The 20,321-nt window shown below is 42.1% G+C and overlaps 1 protein-coding gene across 4 annotated transcripts in view; it reads right to left on the reverse strand.

The window, feature by feature from the left end:
• RIN2 (Ras and Rab interactor 2) overlaps positions 1-20,321 on the reverse strand; it is a 332,660-nt gene that overhangs the window by 8,890 nt on the left and 303,449 nt on the right. For all 4 annotated transcript variants that reach the window (XM_082251626.1, XM_082251625.1, XM_082251628.1 and 1 more), the window contains exons 9-10: positions 2,143-2,448; positions 543-674 (exon numbers count right to left, since the gene is read on the reverse strand). In XM_082251626.1, the coding sequence (XP_082107752.1) occupies positions 543-674; positions 2,143-2,448 (438 nt within the window). The remainder of the gene's footprint in view (positions 1-542; positions 675-2,142; positions 2,449-20,321) is intronic.

A 20,321-nucleotide genomic window follows, 5' to 3' on the forward strand; every position in this document is an offset into this window, starting at 1 on the left:
CAATATGATGTTCAAACTTTTGACTTCTTTCTTTAATAACTACATAACACAGTACTGGTACTTTTACTTTCAGTACTTGAGTAGCATTTTTTTTTTTTCAAAACTACTGGTACTTTTATTTTCAGTACTTGAGTAGCAATTTTTTTTAAAAAACTACTTGCAATACTTAAGTACAAAAAATGTTGAATACTTTAGTACTTCTACTCAAGTCACTTTTTGATCGAGCACTTGTACTTTTACTCAAGTCACTTTTTGATCGAGCACTTCCACTTCTACTCAAGTCACTTTTTGATCGAGCCCTTGTACTTTTACTCAAGTATGGGTTTCGAGTACTTTATACAACTCTGCTCCTAAACCAGATAGATGAAGAGCCTACATGTGCTTCACAGTGTTGGGTGCAGTAAAGGAGTCCTACTGCAAGATAAAACTGCAGCTTGCAGAATATCCTTTAACACACTACAACTTTAATGATGAAGCAGAAGCTCTATTTATTACTCTTTTCACACTACTGCTTTATTGAAAGGCTTAAAAGCAAATCCTACCTTCTCCGTGCAGTAGAGCTGGGTCCAACAACTCCATCATGTACTCAATTTCAGTGTCAATTTCCAGCATGTCACATTGAGCGATGACATACGTTAGAACTGGCAAAAAATCATCTGCTCCATACATCCTCCCTATAAGACAGAATAAATATAATTAAATCTAAGCAGGAAGAGAAGATCATGTTATATACTGTGCAATGTAAGATGATCAATGTCATTTTATGAACATTTTCATATCTTCCCCAGGCTGTATGGTTTAAGAGCCTATTCACTCCTGGTAAGTTGGTCTGTATTGGGTAGCCTTGCCCAGCGCAGGACCAACACATGGACAAGGTAAATTATGTACTATTTGTGCAATTCATACCACTGCACTGTGGTAGGACATGCACTTTTTTTTCATGGCAGCGTGTCACTACGCACTTATAAACATGAATAGAATATAATTTTGTAACAAACCAATAAAGTTAAAAAAGTAAACAGTCTGATATGCTGTAATCAACGCATCAGTGCTGCGTGCTCCACAGCGCACACTAATGGCTGCATTAGAATGCAGGCCCGAAAAGCAACAGTAAAAAGAGCATATTCAGTGTGTGTACATATATATATATATATATAATTTCACACGATTTTTTTAAAATGTAAGCCACAATCTAACATGAGTTTTTTTTTTTATTTTAAACAAAGTAGGGAAGGAACAATATAGAAATCAGATTTTCCTTGTTGTGTGTGTTCCCAATAGGCAGATTTCACTCACTTCATCACTGTGACACAAAGGAGAGGGAAATTTTGCAGGGCACTGGCAAGGTTGGCCAAAAAGGGTTCAATTCAGTAACCATTAGGTAAGTTGGAGAAAGTACCAGATGTGCTAAAACGAATGGATAAAATAGATAATGGTGGAGATTAACTAAAAGTGGTGCACACAGAATCTGGTGCAGCTTAGTAACCAATCAGCTTCTAGGTTTTATTTTCAAAGCGTAATTAAACAAGCTGAAGTTAGAAGCTGATTGGTTACTATACACAGCTGCACCACATTTTCTTTGCACCACTTTTAGTAAATCTCCCCCAGTGAGTTATTACAACTATAACAATGTTGCAAAACCAAAAGGTGGGTAGCACAGGTGTTAATTTCCCCTCTTGGCCCAAACATACATCCATCAAATATGATTATTATGTCTATGATAAAGTATTTTTGAGCCGTTTAAGTAAAAAACATCATAGGTGTCCCTTACAAACCATAGCACTTAAAGATCTAGCTTTTTTTTTGCTATGGCTATATGTTGGTTCTGAGTGCAAAAGTAATGATATTTTGTGCTGTGCTATGAAAATTACTCTCAATCAGCCTTTCTCCACTTTTTTTTTCACAAAGAAGAATCCTTGCAATACCTTTACAATATCAGGGAACCCCTGATAATAGTTATTTTATCTTCCCAGGTCTTAAAACATTAGTGTGATGGTCCCTGAGAAGAATGCTCCCTAAATTTGCTGTCAGTGGTTACTCCTCGGGTATAGGTGTGTGTGTGTATGTATGTATGCAGCAAAAATATTTCCACAGATGTATCACAACACGACTCCTTGTTCATTACTACCAGTTCTGATGTACCTGAGTTATTCTCCATGCACGTATAGATGAGTTTGCAGATTCTAAGTAGCAGCATCACTTTCTTTTCTGGAGAGTACATTTTCTGCATGGTGTACAACTTGACTTTGATCTTTTCCACATCTACAGATTCTGGGGTTGGAGTGAGAACCCCCAGCTCCTGAGGGGTCCTCTGTTTTACCAATAACAGGTTCTCCTTCAGCTGCCTCCAAGAACCGTCTGCAGTACGGAAGTTCTTTAGCATGTTTTGTATATATCCTTTCAGTGGCTTTAATATACACTTGTGCATGGCTTTTTCCAGGACTACATCTAAAAAACAGAAGGGGAGCATGTTATTGTAATCAGGGTGAATTAGTAATAGCCTTTTCCACTATTATAGTTAAAAAAAAAAAAGTTAAATAGCCAGTTGAGAATCTTGCAGAGCTGTGACTTCTTCCATCTCTTACCTCCTGCCCAAGTCTTTCAGTATATTCAGTTTGCTCTAAACTTTGGGGACTAAAACCATCTTCTTTCAGCCTCCGTTGACACCTTGGGCCTGTGAAGATGGGCCTTGGGTTTGCATTTGAGAGGCTTTTGAGAACATTCAGAGTTCATTAGCAGGTAGGTGCATTTGACCTGCACTTTACCTCCTCCAGACCGTTAATGCCTACCCTCTAAGGCCCTTTGCACATGGGCTGTCAAGCTGCTGTGTGTCCTAACTTGTGTTCTGTGCATTCTTCCCTGAATGCATAAGGCTCTAAACATGGGTCCCACTCAATACAACGCTCAACACCGTTCAGCCATAGCCTGTCATAGACTTCGAGACGCTGCATCCACATAAGCAAGGGCCCTAAGCTGCACTGCTATTGCATTGACTTGTAAAGTCAAGACTTGTAAAAGTTCTTCCACACAGGTCCCTAGTCACCTTCTCACTTTCCATAACAGCTGTCAATTTTGCAAAAAAGAATACATTTTCTCAGGATTCTCTTTGTTCAACTGGCTTGTCATTTTAGTAAAAAAAAGGATTAGTTATGCATTTTTAGGAACCAAAATCTAGTTTCCATTAAAGGTGAACATAGTCAATGCGTCCAAAGCATGCCAGTGGATATTTTACATGGCACTGTAATTACCTATGTGTCATATTATTACAACGGAATGCTGATAAGTGTCAGAGGGAAAGTACATTCATCAGTAGGGACAGCTCAAGTAGCTCATAAAAGGAAAAATATTGCTCTAAATTCAGATGTCACAAAGTCACAATCTAGTAACTGTAATTAGAAATAATTTTCATATTTTCAACTGCACGAAAATTCCAAATACTAGAATAGCTTCAGGCTACATGTAACCTAAATAACAATACCAAACGAGGGACCTCTCAGATTCTTGTCAGTATAACAACAAAGCGTCTACAGTTTACTAGCAGAAAACCTTGCAAGACCCAATCATGGCGTCTTTAAAGTGACATAAGTATAGCAAATTAAAATTCTAGCCAGTGAAACGTGACAAAACTCACTAATTGGTAATTGCATTATAACTTTTGTCCTCCATTTTTCTAATCCTAAGCGCTCATTTGCACTGTATTCCATAAAGTTACAAGAAAAGGTAAATGGTGCAATGCCCCATGACAATGAGTTGCATCGCTGCTATATAGCGCACATCAGCAGCCTGTTTAACTCTGTATTACACTTGCTTCTGAGGTAAGTGGGTCCCTAAAGAGTGTCATACAGTGGGTACGGAAAGTATTCAGACCCCCTTAAATTTTTCACTCTTTGTTATATTGCAGCCATTTGCTAAAATCATTTAAGTTCATTCTTCTTCCTCATGAATGTACACATAGCACCCCATACTGACAGAAAAACACAGAATTGTTGACATTAGGGATGCACCGAAATGAAAATTCTGGGCCGAAACCGAAACCGAAAATTCAGGATGCCCTTGGCCGAAAACCGAAACCGAAACCGAAAATGACTTTTTTCCCCAAATGATTTTAAATAAGTTCTATCAATATTAGACTTGAATTTAATGAATCTGAAATGAAAAACTACAAGCCAATAAAATAAATATAACCACACTTTTATTGAAACTTTGAAAGTATTTTAACACCAAAATTGGACAGAAAATAACTTAAAACAATAAAAATAAACCAACCTCCAAGTGTAAACAGATGTAGCCTTAAGTCATGAACAAATGTTTGCAGGGCTACACAATTTTAATACAAATAAAATAACTGTAACTACACAAATTGGACTGCAGCGCTTTCTATTTAAGTAAAAGTGGCAGGTTTCTTTTCAAGAACAAAAGTTTCTCAGCTTTCTCGCAGGAGAGACGGTTCCTTTTCGCATCAAGAACATGAGATGCTGCACTGAATAGTCTCTCACTCTCTGTGCTGGTGCTTGGGGCAGATAAATATCTGCGTGCAATCTGCGCAAGCAATGGAAAGCGATCTTTGTTCATGCGCCAGTAGTCAAGGGGATTGTCGCTTCTGGAGATGGGTAGTTCAGCGAGATAAATCTCCAGCTGTTGTGTAGCTGCGCTTGTTGTGGCACTGCTGTGGATCGGGGTGCTGCTTTCCTGTAGAATCTCGTCAAACATGTCAGAAAGTGAGGGATTGTGCTCCTCATCACTTGTACGTCGTGACCGTTTCTCTGGCACACTTTGTTCTGTGCTGCGCATCAAGTCACCTTCACCAGATGCTTCCATCTCCTCCAACTGTGCCTGTATCATTTCCCGTGCACGCTGCTTTTTCTCCACGTCGAAGTAATGGTCTTTAAATCGAGGATCTAGTATTGTTGCAATGCAGTAGAGGGGATTGGACTCAGTGTCTTGAAAGCGTTTGTTAACGGCCTCCAATAGAGTGCTTTTAGCGGTTTTTACACCATGGTCTGTTTGCACCTCTTTTCCTAGCAGACGCTTCAGTGCTGCAATCAAAGGAATAACTTCAGCAACGGATGCATTAGCAGAGCTTATTTCCTTGGTTAACTGTTCAAATGGAGCAAGAAGAGACACAATATTTTCAATCAACATCCACTGATGTGCACTGAACGTTGCTGGCAGTTCGTAATCTGCTATGTACGCAGCTAAGACTCGCTTTTGTTCAAGTAGTCTTTCCAGCATATAGTACGTGCTGTTCCAGCGAGTGGCTACATCTTGCTGCAGTCGTTTGGGTGGCATTCCAAAGTGTAGTTGTAAAGCTTGTAATCTTGAATAAGCAAGTGGAGAATGCTTAAAGTGGCCCACAATTTTTCTCCCCGATGCGGTTATATCCGATATGCTACGCTGACTGAGCACTCCCTCATTCACAGCCAACTGCAGTGTGTGTGCCATGCACGGTATGCTATTAAGGCCGCTGTCCTCCATAGCCTTTACCATGTTCCGTGCATTATCTCGGACAATCAGATGCACTTTAGACTTGTCAATGTGCCAAGTTTCAAGCATGGTAGCTAAATCCACAGATATCGCTGCTGCAGTATGTGGTCCAACAAATTCTTGTGCATGAAGCAAAATTATTTGCAACTTAAAATCAGTGTCTATCCACTGCGCTGTGAAGCTGAGCATGCTAGTTGGACTTACGTCTGAACTCCAAATGTCAGTGGTAAAACTGAGAGCTGGGATGTCTGCGTTCATCATGAGCTCATGAATGTGTTTTGAAACACGATCAAACATTTCAGGTAGACAGGTGTCTGCAAAATAACGTCTGCTTGGCAATGTGTAACGAGGCTCAATGTGTTGTATGAGCCTACGAAATCCAACGTCTTCCACAACAGAGAATGGCTGGTCATCTAAGGCAATAAATTCCATTATTTTCTCTGTAATGCCATGTGCTTTGGGACCATCGTTTGCAAATTTCTTAGTCTTTTCAAAGACTGTGGCGACAGATGGTGTTGATGTGCTAGTACTAGGGGTACTTTTAAGAACTGTTGCTTTTCTGTACTCTTCATGCTGAATTGGATGTCGTGTTTTCAGGTGGTGTATCAACCCTGTTGTGGAAAAGTGCCTCGCTACTGTACCCCCTCTTGAAATTTCAGCTGAACAAATACTGCAAACTGCAAATTTTAAGTCCTTATCAGAAACTTTGAAATATTTCCACACCGCTGACATTGTAAAGTCACTGGAAGAGAACTATAACTCAGCTATAGATTAAAAAAGAAAAAAAAAGTGACTAACTTAAAAATTAACTTTTTATTATTTTTTATTTACTTATAAAAACTTGATCACACGATTTAAAGCGGAGTTCCGGCCTCGGAAAAGTTTTTTAGAAAAAAATACCCCTGGGGCAGTCAGGGCTAGTACATTCCACAATGGATAGCCTCTGAACTGTCCCGGGTCACACTTGCCTTTTAAAAGAAATACCTTGAAAATGTCTTGTCCAGCGCTGCCATCTCAGGTGTGGGCAGCTGAGGCCAGCGCGTCCTCTTCTGCATCCTCTTCAGTGACGTTGGAGTCCCAGAATGCCCCGCCCTGGCCCCGCTTGTCACTTCCGATGCAGGAACGTCATCCCTGCACAGCTTTTGGGCATGCCCAGCCAGAAGCTGTTTAGCAGGGAATGACGCGCCTGCACCGGATGTGACGAGCGGGGCCGGTGCAGGCGCATTGACTCCTGGGAGTGATGACGTTCAGCTCCCAGGAGTCATCGCAAGCAGAGGGAGGAAGAGGAAGGAAGGTAAGTATATTTTCTTCTATAACAAGGTAAGTAAAAAAAAAAAAAAAAAATCAGGAGTATCCATTTCTTGTTCAGGTTAATGTCCGCAAGCGGATGGCCCAAAGTCATTGTTGAGGCCGGAACTCTGCTTTAAGTAATTGCAGCAGCAGGAGTCAGACACTCTCTTTAAGCCCAGCACAGCTTTCTGCAATACCTTGACCTTCCTCTGACCAGCAGGGGTAGCTCAGCAGTGATGAGTTGCCTGTCATTTAATGACTATTTAATGGCTAACAGCTCCACATACACAGAGGGCAAGCTAGTTTAGATGAGGGCGTCCTGTGCAGCCTGCAGGAAAGGAATTGTGTTTGTGTATGCCTGTATGGCTGGAGCAAAAATGAATGATGCAAATTCCAAGAAGTAGATAGTAATAATACAGCAATAAACAAATGAAATATAACCACATGATTCGCATACTAAACAATGATGAAGAAAATGTGCAAATAATGCAACAGATCAAGAATAAATTCGTAATAGATGTGCAAATATGACATTAAGTGCTAAAAATGGGTTTAATAATTTATGATACCCATTTTTGAGCACTTATTGTCAAATTTGCACATGTTACGGTTAGGAATAAATTCCTGAATCTGTTGCATTATGAGAGAGAGACTGACTGACTCACTGACTGGCTCACTGACTGACTGACTGGACACTCACTGACTGACTCACTGACTGACTGACTGACTCACTGACTGACTGACTGACACTCACTGACTGACTGACACTCACTGACTCACTGACTGACTGACTGACTGACACTCACTGACTGACTGACTGACACTCACTGACTCACTGACTGACACTCACTGACTGACACTCACTGACTGACTGACACTCACTAACTGACTGACTGACACTCACTAACTGACTGACTGACACTCACTGACTGACTGACTGACACTCACTAACTGACTGACACTCACTAACTGACTGACACTGACTGACTGACTGACACTCACTAACTGACTGACTGACACTCACTAACTGACTGACACTCACTAACTGACTGACACTCACTAACTGACTGACACTCACTAACTGACTGACACTGACTGACACTCACTGACTGACACTCACTGACTGACTGACACTCACTAACTGACTGACTGACACTCACTAACTGACTGACTGACACTCACTAACTGACTGACACTCACTGACTGACACTCACTGACTGACACTCACTGACTGACACTTACTCATTGACACTCACTCACTAACTGACTGACACTCACTGACTGACACTTACTCACTAACTGACTGACACTCACTGAGTGACACTTACTCACTAACTGACTGACACTCACTGACTGACACTTACTCACTAACTGACTGACACTCACTGAGTGACACTCACTCACTAACTGACTGACACTCACTGACTGACACTTACTCACTAACTGACTGACACTCACTGAGTGACACTTACTCACTAACTGACTGACACTCACTCACTCACTGACACTCACTGACTGACTGACACTTACTCATTGACACTCACTCACTGACTGACACTCACTGACTGACACTCACTAACTGACTGACACTCACTGACTGACACTCACTCACTGACTGACACTGACTGACTGACACTTACTCATTGACACTCACTCACTGACTGACACTCACTGACTGACACTTACTCACTAACTGACTGACACTCACTGAGTGACACTCACTAACTGACTGACACTCACTCACTCACTGACTGACACTCACTCACTGACTGACTGACACTCACTGACTGACACTCACTAACTGACTGACACTCACTAACTGACTGACACTCACTCAGTCACTGACACTCACTGACTGACACTCACTGACTGACACTTACTCACTAACTGACTGACACTCACTGAGTGACACTTACTCACTAACTGACTGACACTCACTAACTGACTGACACTCACTCACTGACACTCACTGACTGACTGACACTCACTGACTGACACTCACTGACTGACACTCACTGACTGACACTCACTAACTGACACTCACTAACTGACTGACACTCACTAACTGACTGACACTCACTAACTGACTGACACTCACTGACACTCACTGACTGACACTCACTGACTGACTGACACTTACTCATTGACACTCACTAACTGACTGACACTCACTAACTGACTGACACTCACTGACTGACTGACACTCACTAACTGACTGACACTCACTAACTGACTGACACTCACTAACTGACTGACACTCACTGACACTCACTGACTGACACTCACTGACTGACTGACACTTACTCATTGACACTCACTAACTGACTGACACTCACTAACTGACTGACACTCACTGACTGACTGACACTCACTGACTGACTGACACTCACTGACTGACTGACACTTACTCATTGACACTCACTGACTAACTGACTGACACTCACTGACTAACTGACTGACACTCACTGACTAACTGACTGACACTCACTGACTGACTGACACTCACTGACTGACACTTACTCACTAACTGACTGACACTCACTGACTGACTGACACTCACTGACTGACTGACACTTACTCATTGACACTCACTGACTAACTGACTGACACTCACTGACTAACTGACTGACACTCACTGACTGACTGACACTCACTGACTGACACTTACTCACTCACTGACTGACACTTACTCACTAACTGACTGACACTCACTGACTGACACTTACTCACTAACTGACTGACACTCACTGACTGACTGACACTCACTGACTAACTGACTGACACTCACTGACTGACACTCACTGACTGACTGACACTCACTGACTGACACTTACTCACTCACTGACTGACACTTACTCACTAACTGACTGACACTCACTGACTGACTGACACTCACTGACTGACTGACACTTACTCATTGACACTCACTGACTAACTGACTGACACTCACTGACTAACTGACTGACACTCACTGACTGACTGACACTCACTGACTGACTGACACTCACTGACTGACACTTACTCACTAACTGACTGACACTCACTGACTGACACTTACTCACTAACTGACTGACACTCACTGACTGACACTTACTCACTAACTGACTGACACTCACTGACTGACTGACACTCACTGACTGACACTTACTCACTCACTGACTGACACTTACTCACTAACTGACTGACACTCACTGACTGACTGACACTCACTGACTGACTGACACTTACTCATTGACACTCACTGACTAACTGACTGACACTCACTGACTGACTGACACTCACTGACTGACTGACACTTACTCATTGACACTCACTGACTAACTGACTGACACTCACTGACTAGCGCGCTGCAATTAGAATGGGATGAGCACTAGGCTGTGAATTTGTTCTATTATACAGGAGAAAAGAGGAGGTGGGTGGAGCGATCAATCGGAGCAGCAATTGGTGCGGAGGAGGATGAGATCCTCCTACACTCTGCATTCTGGGTCCCTCTCCCCCGGGACGTCACTGTAAATCACAGTGAAGCTCCAGCATAGGATCGCGGCGGACAGGAAAGTTTTACTTTCACTTTCTGCACAGATAAGCGGCCATACATTTTCGGCATATTTAACCCCCTATCGGCCGAAATGAAATAGTTGCATTTTCGGCCGAAAATATCGGTGGCCGAAATTTCGGTGCATCCCTAGTTGACATTGTTGCAGATTTATTAAAAAAGAAAAACTGAAATATCACATGGTCCTAAGTATTCAGACCCTTTGCTGTGACACTCATATATTTAACTCAGGTGCTTTCCATTTCTTCTGATCATCCTTGAGATGGTTCTACACCTTCATTTGAGTCCAGCTGTGTTTGATTATACTGATTGGACTTGATTAGGAAAGCCACACACCTGTCTATATAAGACCTTCCAGATCACAATGCATGTCAGAGCAAATGAGAATCATGAGGTCAAAGGAACTGCCTGAAGAGCTCAGAGACAGAATTGTGGCAAGGCACAGATCTGGCCAAGGTTACAAAAAGATTTCTGCTGCACTTAAGGTTCCTAAGAGCACAGTGGCCTCCATAATCCTCAAATGGAAGACGTTTGGGATGACCAGAACCCTTCCTAGAGCTGGCCGTCCGACCAAACTGAGCTATAGGGGGGGAGAAGAGCCTTGGTGAGAGAGGTAAAGAAGAACCCAAAGATCGCTGTGGCTGAGCTCCAGAGATGCAGTCAGGAGATGGGAGAAAGTTGTAGAAAGTCAACCATCACTGCAGCCCTCCACCAGTCGGGGCTTTATGGCAGAGTGGCCCGACGGAAGCCTCTCCTCAGTGTAAGACACATGAAAGCCCGCATGGAGTTTGCTAAAAAAACACCTGAAGGACTCCAAGATGGTGAGAAATAAGATTCTCTGGTCTGATGAGACCAAAATAGAACTTTTTGGCCTTAATTCTAAGCGGTATGTGTGGAGAAAACCAGGCACTGCTCATCACCTGTCCAATACAGTCCCAACAGTGAAGCATTGTGGTGGCAGCATCATGCTGTGGGGGTGTTTTTCAGCTGCAGGGACAGGACGACTGGTTGCAATCAAGGGAAAGATGAATGCGGCGAAGTACAGGGATATCCTGGACAAAAACCTTCTCCAGAGTGCTCTGGACCTCAGACTGGGCCGAAGGTTTACCTTCCAACAAGACAATGACCCGAAGCACACAGCTAAAATAACGAAGGAGTGGCTTCACAACAACTCCGTGACTGTTCTTGAATGGCCCAGCCAGAGCCCTGACTTAAACCCAATTGAGCATCTCTGGAGAGACCTAAAAATGGCTGTCCACCAACGTTTACCATCCAACCTGACAGAACTGGAGAGGATCTGCAAGGAGGAATGGCAGAGGATCCCCAAATCCAGGTGTGAAAGACTTGTTGCATCTTTCCCAAAAAGACTCCTGGCTGTATTAGATCAAAAGGGGGCTTCTACTAAATACTGAGCAAAGGGTCTGAATACTTAGGACCATGTGATATTTCAGTTTTTCTTTTTTAATAAATCTGCAACAATGTCAACAATTCTGTGTTTTTCTGTCAGTATGGGGTGCTATGTGTACATTCATGAGGAAGAAGAATGAACTTAAATGATTTTAGCAAATGGCTGCAATATAACAAAGAGTGAAAAATTTAAGGGGGTCTGAATACTTTCCATACCCACTGTAAGCCAACACTTTCTTGTTTTTGATTTGCTTTGTATAGGAAGGGTTACAAGTTCTATCAGGTTTGTATTGCTATCTGTGTGGCGGGTGGGGAGAGCCAATCTAATTGTCCTGATGTCCATTGAGAAACCTCAAATTGTACAGATATCGCAGGAACAGGCGGGTGAGAGGAAATCTTCCAATAAGGACACCCACTCTGGTGACGTGGGAATTACCCCTCACTATGAAAAGATTTCCTCTCATGTCCTGTTGTCTCTCCATGACAGGATGTGAAGTGGAATCTCAACAACTGAACAGGTGGCGCTGGGGGGAAAAAAATGATCAGGGTGTGAACTGTTTTTTACACTATCCAAAAATGGCCATGATGGTGTTGCCCCAATTATTGTGCCCGACCTTTTACATTACACCCCTAAGAGCTTGCCTTGAGATTTTTAGTGCAAACAAAAGAACCGTCCTCAACTGTGTTGTTGCAAGTACACCAATAGGGCTACAATCACCTTAAACATGAATTTTAGGGAAATAGTGACCTACGTGTGGCTGGTATTTGTATTTTTTTTTTTTTACTATTTATAGCACTCAGTACAGCTTGACCTACATTTGAATGGTTGAAATTACAATAGATTCACGTGAGGATCTAAACAACAGGTCCAGATGTGGACCTCTTGGCACTGAAGTTCATCATATTGAGATATATACCCAATGCCAGATGTTCTATCAGTCTCGTCTATGCTATGGGGTAAATATCCTTTGGGCATATTGTTACAGTGAAATGGCATTTGCTGATTTTACAGTTTTCTTTAGTTTGAAAGATTTACATTTGGCACTTTTCCACTGCAAGTACCGGCTCGGCTCCACTCGGCCCTGCTTGGCCGGGTTTGGTTTTCCACTGCATGGTACCGCATGGTACGGTGTTGGAACAGTTTTGGTACAGTTTGCTTTTCCACTAAAGTAGTACTAAAGTAAGTGGGTGGGATAACAACGATTCTCTGACCAATCAGTGGCTAGTAGTGACAAACAGTCAAGGCTGCATGCAAAGGATTGTGGGATATGGTACCGGTATGGCCCTCTTGGAACCACAACCGAGGTGGTACTGTCTAAGCGAGCCGTACCGTTCGGTTCCATGTAGTGGAAAAGCGCCGCCGTACCGTTCTTACACCGTACCATGCGGTACCATGCAATGGAAAAGCACAAAAGCGAGCTGAACCGTTCGGTTCCATGCAGTGGAAAAGCGCCAATTGTTTGGTCAGATCTTTTTTTCAGTTCTTGTACCATATGAATACATTTCCATGGTGTGGTGTATATTATAGGATAATGACTGTTCTATATAGGAATATTGCACTGTTTTGTGTAATTCTGTAATAGAGATGTTTGAGTGCTTTGTTTGAGAGGGATTGAGCTATGGAAAAGATATTCTGAAGCTACCAAAAAATAAAAATAGATCGAAAAATGTCCATAAGGCCCCTTATTTACTTCACTTTTAATCAGTTAGGAGAAAAATCCATACAGACTATGATTTCATTTCTCATTTCTTTTTTCAGCCCTTTCAATTATTAAGGTGATTGTAAAGGCAGAATGTTTTTTTTTTACCTTAGTGCATGCTCTGCATTGAGGTGAAAAACATTCTGTGATCACTTCCCCCAATGCCTCATAAATACTCACCCGAGCCTGATCCAGCTCTGGTTTCTCTCTCCTCAATGGACATGGAGGCAGCAGAGGGAACTATTGGCTCCTGCTGCTGTCAATCAAATCCTGTAAGGACAGGAGCGAAGGGGCAGGGTTGAGCCGTGCTTTGCGTGTCAACAAACTCACACATTCCGGCTCTGGTTTGAGCCCGCACATCTGCCCCCATAGCAAGCGCTTTGCTATGGGGGCAGATGGAGACAAGGAGGAGCGGACAGAGCCAGCAGGGGACCCCAGGAGAGGCGGTTCAAAGCTGATCTATGCAAAACCATTACACAGAGCAGGAAAGTATGGAATGTTTGTTAAAAAAAACCCTTTAGAATGACTTTAATTTATTTCTATTGATGGTTCAGAAATGCTTCAAATTCTTAAAGAAATGATCCACATCTACCTCAAACGCCACTTCAAAGTGCCCCAGTTTATTAAGGCCTCATGCAGACTGGACGTTTTCAAAACCGCAGTAGAAAGCTGTAGCTGTAGAAGGAGTTTTTTAGCTGTAGCGTTTTCTTTAGCAAAACTATACTCCCACAAAAGCTTATGGCTCAAAAACGCTGATAAACGCCAAATAGGTGCGTTTTTAAGCTTTTATCAGAGTTAGATCGTTTTTACAGCTGAAAAACTCCTCTTAAAACCCACCAGTTTTGGGGTTTTTTCCAGCCAGAAAACACACCCATGCCAGAAAAATGCTAAAAACAGCCTATGTGTGCATGGACACATAGGATAACATGCTGGGGAGTTTATTGGCTGCAGAAAAAAACATTGGACGCCAAAAACAGAAGCTGTAAATACGTCCAGTGTGTATGAGGCCTAAAAAAGGAGTCAACATAAACATGCATTGTCTTAAGGCAACTAATTCATATTGGGCTGCCAAAACCCCAGAATGGATTACAAAAAAAAAAAATTATTGTAAGGCAGCACACCACCATCTAAGGCATGTGTGTTGTGGTGGGCTGCAGTGTGGGTGCTTTGACAGCTATTTTTCTTGTGTTTGAAAGGCACTATAATGCACCATGCAAGGTGCTGGACATCAATGTGCCTTGCAGTAATGAGTGGTAAAAGTGCGTTTGCCATGCTTTACCATAATGCATAGGTGTTTAATCAGTCTTACAGGAGACATCAAGGTCCACATATCACTTTAACTGCTTTTATCTGAGGATCTACTGATTACTGAAAATGTAGTTGTGACTAAGGCCCCTTTCACACTTGTGCGACCTAAAAGTCGCGTGATTTTACAGTGATTTTGTTGCCGCGATTTTACCGCGATTTTGACTGGACTTAAAACAATGCCTATGTCTTTGAACCTCAAAACGCATTAAAATTGGCCCAAAGTAGTGCAGGGACTACTTTGAAGTCGTTGCGACTTAAAGTCGTACAGATATGAACAGTACTCATTGGAAATCATGGAGTACTACTTGACTTGCAACTTTGCAGTCCAAAGCACACGACAAGTCGCACAAGTGTGAAAGGGGATTTAGGGTGTCCTCTCTTATGCATTTTACACCAATTTGAATTGTCCAGATCTATGAAGGCTTACCTAATAGACATGGAAGCATCACTAATCAGGCCAATCCTCATTCCTGCATTCCCCTCATGCCATATGCTGCTTAGAACACTATCAAAATGACTGTAACTAATTCATTGGTTTTACTGAGGAATATTTGGTTATTGAAACAAACGTCTGGCTGTTTTTACAGATTGGCAATTTAAATGGGTCACTGTTCACTCAAATCAAAGAATAAACTGTTGAGATTAGCCCCCCCCCCCCCCCCCCCTAGCTAGAATCCTGTGATGTCATCAGTACAAAAGTAAAGGGAATTTTGCCAGTGGTACATATACAACAATAAAAACCTGACAGATGTAATAACCCTTCCCCACTCCAAACGCCTCCTACAAAAAAACCCTCATGTAGCACCAGCCAGACAATAAAATTAGATAATGTAAATTACAGTGAGCTGAATTAAAGTGGGCATGGCATCAATTATATATCTTTTTTTTTAGGAACTTCTTCCTTTGAAGATGATCAAAATACTTCATACTCCTCCTGACAACACATTCATCTTCCTTTTCCCCTGAAAGCCTCCACCATCTTCTTTAATCAATCATCCAAAGTCAGCGTCTACCTTTTAAACATAGATGCTGGCCCAGATATGAGACAGTGATACCTAGGACATGCCAGTGTAAAAATCACCATCCCAGTGTAAAAATCACCATCCCAGCCTGCTGCTCCACTCAGTAAGACCTTGGGTTCCTTTTACATGGCAGGCAATCAGGAGGTTATATGCCGAATCTTGCATACCTGTTTAAATAAAGCTTTCACACCCTTTGGGGTACGGTAGGAGGCCGTATCGTTTGATGAAAGTGAAATTCCTGTTTTTTTTGGTGCTTTGCAGCCAGCGCAATGAGTAAGGGTTATCCGGTGGCTCATACAGCGTGCAAAATTCTATATGTTTTTGCACCTAGGTGCACCGGTGATCCATGCAGCCACAGCCAGCTGCCTTTCTTAAGAATCAATGGCAGGCTGACAGACGCAATGGCTGTATGAATCATCTTGCTGAGCAGAGCCATGCATCAGGCCCTGTATGGATGTAAAGGTTTGGATATGTGGGAAGATGTGTCAGGTGCATAAATACAGCCCATCTGCATGCTATACAGGTCTCTGTCCCCTTGTGAATAAGCCCTAATATGCTGCCTATAGACACAGTTACTTGACTGCAGTTCTAGGACTGCTTTTAAAGTGGTAGTAAACTCTGTTACACCACTTATACCTACAGGTAAGCCTATAATAAGGCTTCCCTATAGGTACTGTGAGTATCTCCTAAACTTGAACTGTTTAGGAGATATTCAGAATGCATGCAGCTGGTGACGTCACCGACACATGAGCTCGGAAGGTCTGGCATTTAGTGCCAGACCTTCAGAGCCCATGCCATAAATGGCGGCTCCTGCGCGCATGCACAGGAGTGAGGTATTTGCGCCCCTGGCCACTCATGTAGCCGGAGGCTGCGAACCTAGAAGGAAGACCAAGGGAAGATGTCAACCCTCTCAGTGTTGACCGTGCAGCGCTGGCGGGCTTTGTTCTAAGGAAAGTTTCTTATAATGTGCTAGTATTTGATGCATACTAGCACATTATGACATTGCCTTGCAGGGATTTTTTTTTTTTTTTAACCAACTGCGATTTACTACCGCTTTAATGATAAAATAATTTTTTTAAAATGTGTACTCTTGCTGCATGACACGTCATTAACTAATTTATATGGAACCAGATGCAAATGCACATAATGCATTCTTCACCCACTCTACAGTGAGAATGTGTTCTTTGACCATCATCATACACTCCCCATCCTACTTAACTCTATTGGAATAATACATATTTGTCATTATAATTTCTTTTTTTTTAAAGGATTAGTTCTGCATTTTTAGGGAAAAAAATCTAGTTTCCACGAAAGAGTTAACATAGTCTATGCGCCCAAACCATGCCAGTGGATATTTCAAATTTACATTACAACTAAATCTCTAAGTGGCACATTATTCCAACGGAATGCTGATTAGTGTCAGAAGGAAAGTACATTCATCAGTAGGGACAGCTCAAGTAGCTGATAAAAGCAAAATACTCCCCTAAATTCAGATGTCATACTGTCACAATCTAGTATCTGTAATTAGAAATGTTTTTTCATATTTTCAACTGCACGAAAATTCCAAGTACTAGAATAGCTTAAAGCTACATGTAACCTAAATAATACCAAACAAGGGGCCTCTCAGATTCTTGTCAGTATAACAACAAAGCTTCTACAGTTTACTAACATAAAACCATGCACAACCCAACCATGGCGTCTTAGAAAACGAAAACGTTAGAGTGATGGACCCCCTTACTCAAGAAGAGTATGTCCGCCGACCGCCGTATAAGAGTGTGATGGACCCCCTTACTCAAGAAGAGTATGTCCACCGTATAAGCTTCCCTTGCCTGATACCAGCATGATCCAAGATCCCTTAGCCCACCCAGTCACTTGTCGCGACATCAGTGTAGGGTGGTAAGAAGCATAAGACTCTATTCAAAACACAGGCACAAAGAGATATACACTCGGGGACAAACCCCTCTTCTTTGCATAATGACACAGGGCGAGGTAAACTACATTCGATAACAGGACACCCAGGTATCTTCAACTTTCCAACAGTAGAGAGTCCTTAGGAAGGGCTGCTGGAGAAATTCCCCCTCCCATCTAGCAGCTAACCACATACACATATACATCCAATAATAGGCTGATCCCAAGGAAGACAGAAACAATAGAACAATGGGATACAAGCACTTAACAATAACAAACCCCACCCCACCTCAAACTATCTAGCAATGGTCTATGAGATAAACTCCTTCAAGCAGCCTAAAAAGGTCAAACCAATTTATCTTCCTATATTTCCTGAGGGATATTGTTCATAAATATTACTGTCCTAAGAGAAAAAGCCCCTTCATTCTTTTAACACAAACCACACATATAGAACCCAGGATAACCGGGGTAACACAAAATGCTGAGTCCGGTGTGGTTGTACAGTGAGTCTGGTTACTGCAGACCTGATTGGGGTTCTCGGTCACCCTATGCACCTAAAAGGACACAGGGTGACTTAAACATAGGAGGGGCGGGGGAGCTGGACAAGGAGTTTCCAGATCTCTCTACAGTAATATGGGTTCCACAAGCCCCCTGCCCAAAGTGACTCCCGTCACAGTTAGTCTATGAAAAGTGATAAAAATAAAAACTCACTAATTGGTAATTGCATTATTATATTTGTCCCTCATTTTTCGAATCCTTGGTGCTCATTCACACCATATGAATTTCAATAAAGGTTCAAGAAAAAGTAAACAGTGGGGTTATTTACTAAAACTGGAGAGTGCAAAATCATGTGCAGCTCTGCATAGTAATCAATCAGCTTCCAGGTGTTTTTTTTTTGTCAATAATTAATTGAAAAAAACTGAAGTTAGAAGCTAATTGGCTACCATGCACAGCTGCACCAGATTTTGCACTCTTTAGTTTTAGCAAATAAACCCCAGTGCGTTGCGCCATAACAATGCGAAACTGCCTGCTGTACTTCCTTATAAAGTATTAGCTGGAGTTTGGCTTCAATGTGTTAGTGTATTTAAATCTGCTAGTATATCTAACATCCCCCCCAGACTATCAATGCTGCTGTCCAAAAGGTGCCCCCTGTGCTCCTTCATCCAGAGTGAGGGCACTGTAATATAGGTGGTGTGTTACCGGCCAAATCACCAGAAGAAAACATAAGGAAAAGAGTTAAAAAAGAAAACTAATGCAGCAACCACATCTAATGATGGGTAAGCTGCAATATATTAAAGAAAAAAATAGTGAACCATATGATACAGTCCTACTTACTTGAGACTGAATCACGATAAAGACCACAGCACATACAACTTTAGTACAGTGCATACAGCCTCAGTTTTAGACACCTCAATGTGGTGTTCATATGTCTTTATTGTAAATGGATAAACAAAACTGGAACAGACCTGAAGGACTATTAAACTCTTCCTACCGCAGATAGGACAATAACCGCTACAATTTATTATTATTGATGACATTTAAGCTCAGTATGTGTTAAAATATAATTAGAATATTTTGAGTGGAAACAGAAAAATTATTATACACCAGCTCATAGAGATGGCTTGTGAAACAAGAACACTAGAACACACAATGGAAATGCAAATATTGCAATCATGAGCTCACAATGAACTTCATGAATAATAACTTGCATAATATTTTCATTTATTCTTATTTTTTGCCAACTTTTTTAAACAGCTCTGAAAGGTCTTTTGTGCCAATACAACAATGAAAAGAAAAGCAAAAGGCTGAACAATCACCGTACAGACTTTTCTTACAATCCACTTTTCTGGCCCATGCAATAAATTCCAGTGCTCCCACAAAAGCAGAATCTGATGGTAAGTACCTTACACGTAAATCAATGTGATATCCCATGGCCTGCCACATAGACTTGTACAATAACACTTCTCATGAGACATTCAATGAGACACCTGTCTGCCTTCTATAGCAGGGGTCTTCAAAATTCCTGAACAACGGGCCAGTTTACTATCCTTGAAGCTTTAGAAGGGCCAGACTGTGGCCAGTGCTATTAGAAAATGCGCTGGTGTCAGTGAGAGTAAACAGTGCCCCATCACTAGTTTTAGTGGAAGGAATAGTGCCTTATTGTTGGTATTCAAAATAGGAATGGTGCCTCATCATTGGTATCTGTGGGAGGAATGGTGCCCCATCATTAGTATCTGTGGGAAGAATGGTGCCCCATCATTGGTATCTGTGGGAAGAATGGTGCCCCATCATTGGTATCTGTGGGAGGAATGGTGCCCCATCATTAGTATCTGTGGGAAGAATGGTGCCCCATCATTGGTATCTGTGGGAAGAATGGTGCCCCATCATTGGTATTTGTGGGAGGAATGGTGCCCCATCATTGGTATCTGTGGGAGGAATGGTGCCCCATCAATGGTATCTGTGGGAGGAATGGTGCCCCATTATTAGTATCTGTGGGAAGAATGGTGCCCCATCATTGGTATCTGTGGCAGGAATGGTGCCCCATCATTAGTATCTGTGGGAGGAATGGTGCCCAGTCATTAGTATCTGTGGGAGGAATGGTGCCCCGTCATTGGTATCTGTGGGAAGAATGGTGCCCCATCATTGGTA

Source organism: Pelophylax lessonae (genome assembly GCF_965119305.1).
Source record: "Pelophylax lessonae genome assembly, chromosome: 3".
NCBI lineage: Eukaryota > Metazoa > Chordata > Amphibia > Anura > Ranidae > Pelophylax > Pelophylax lessonae.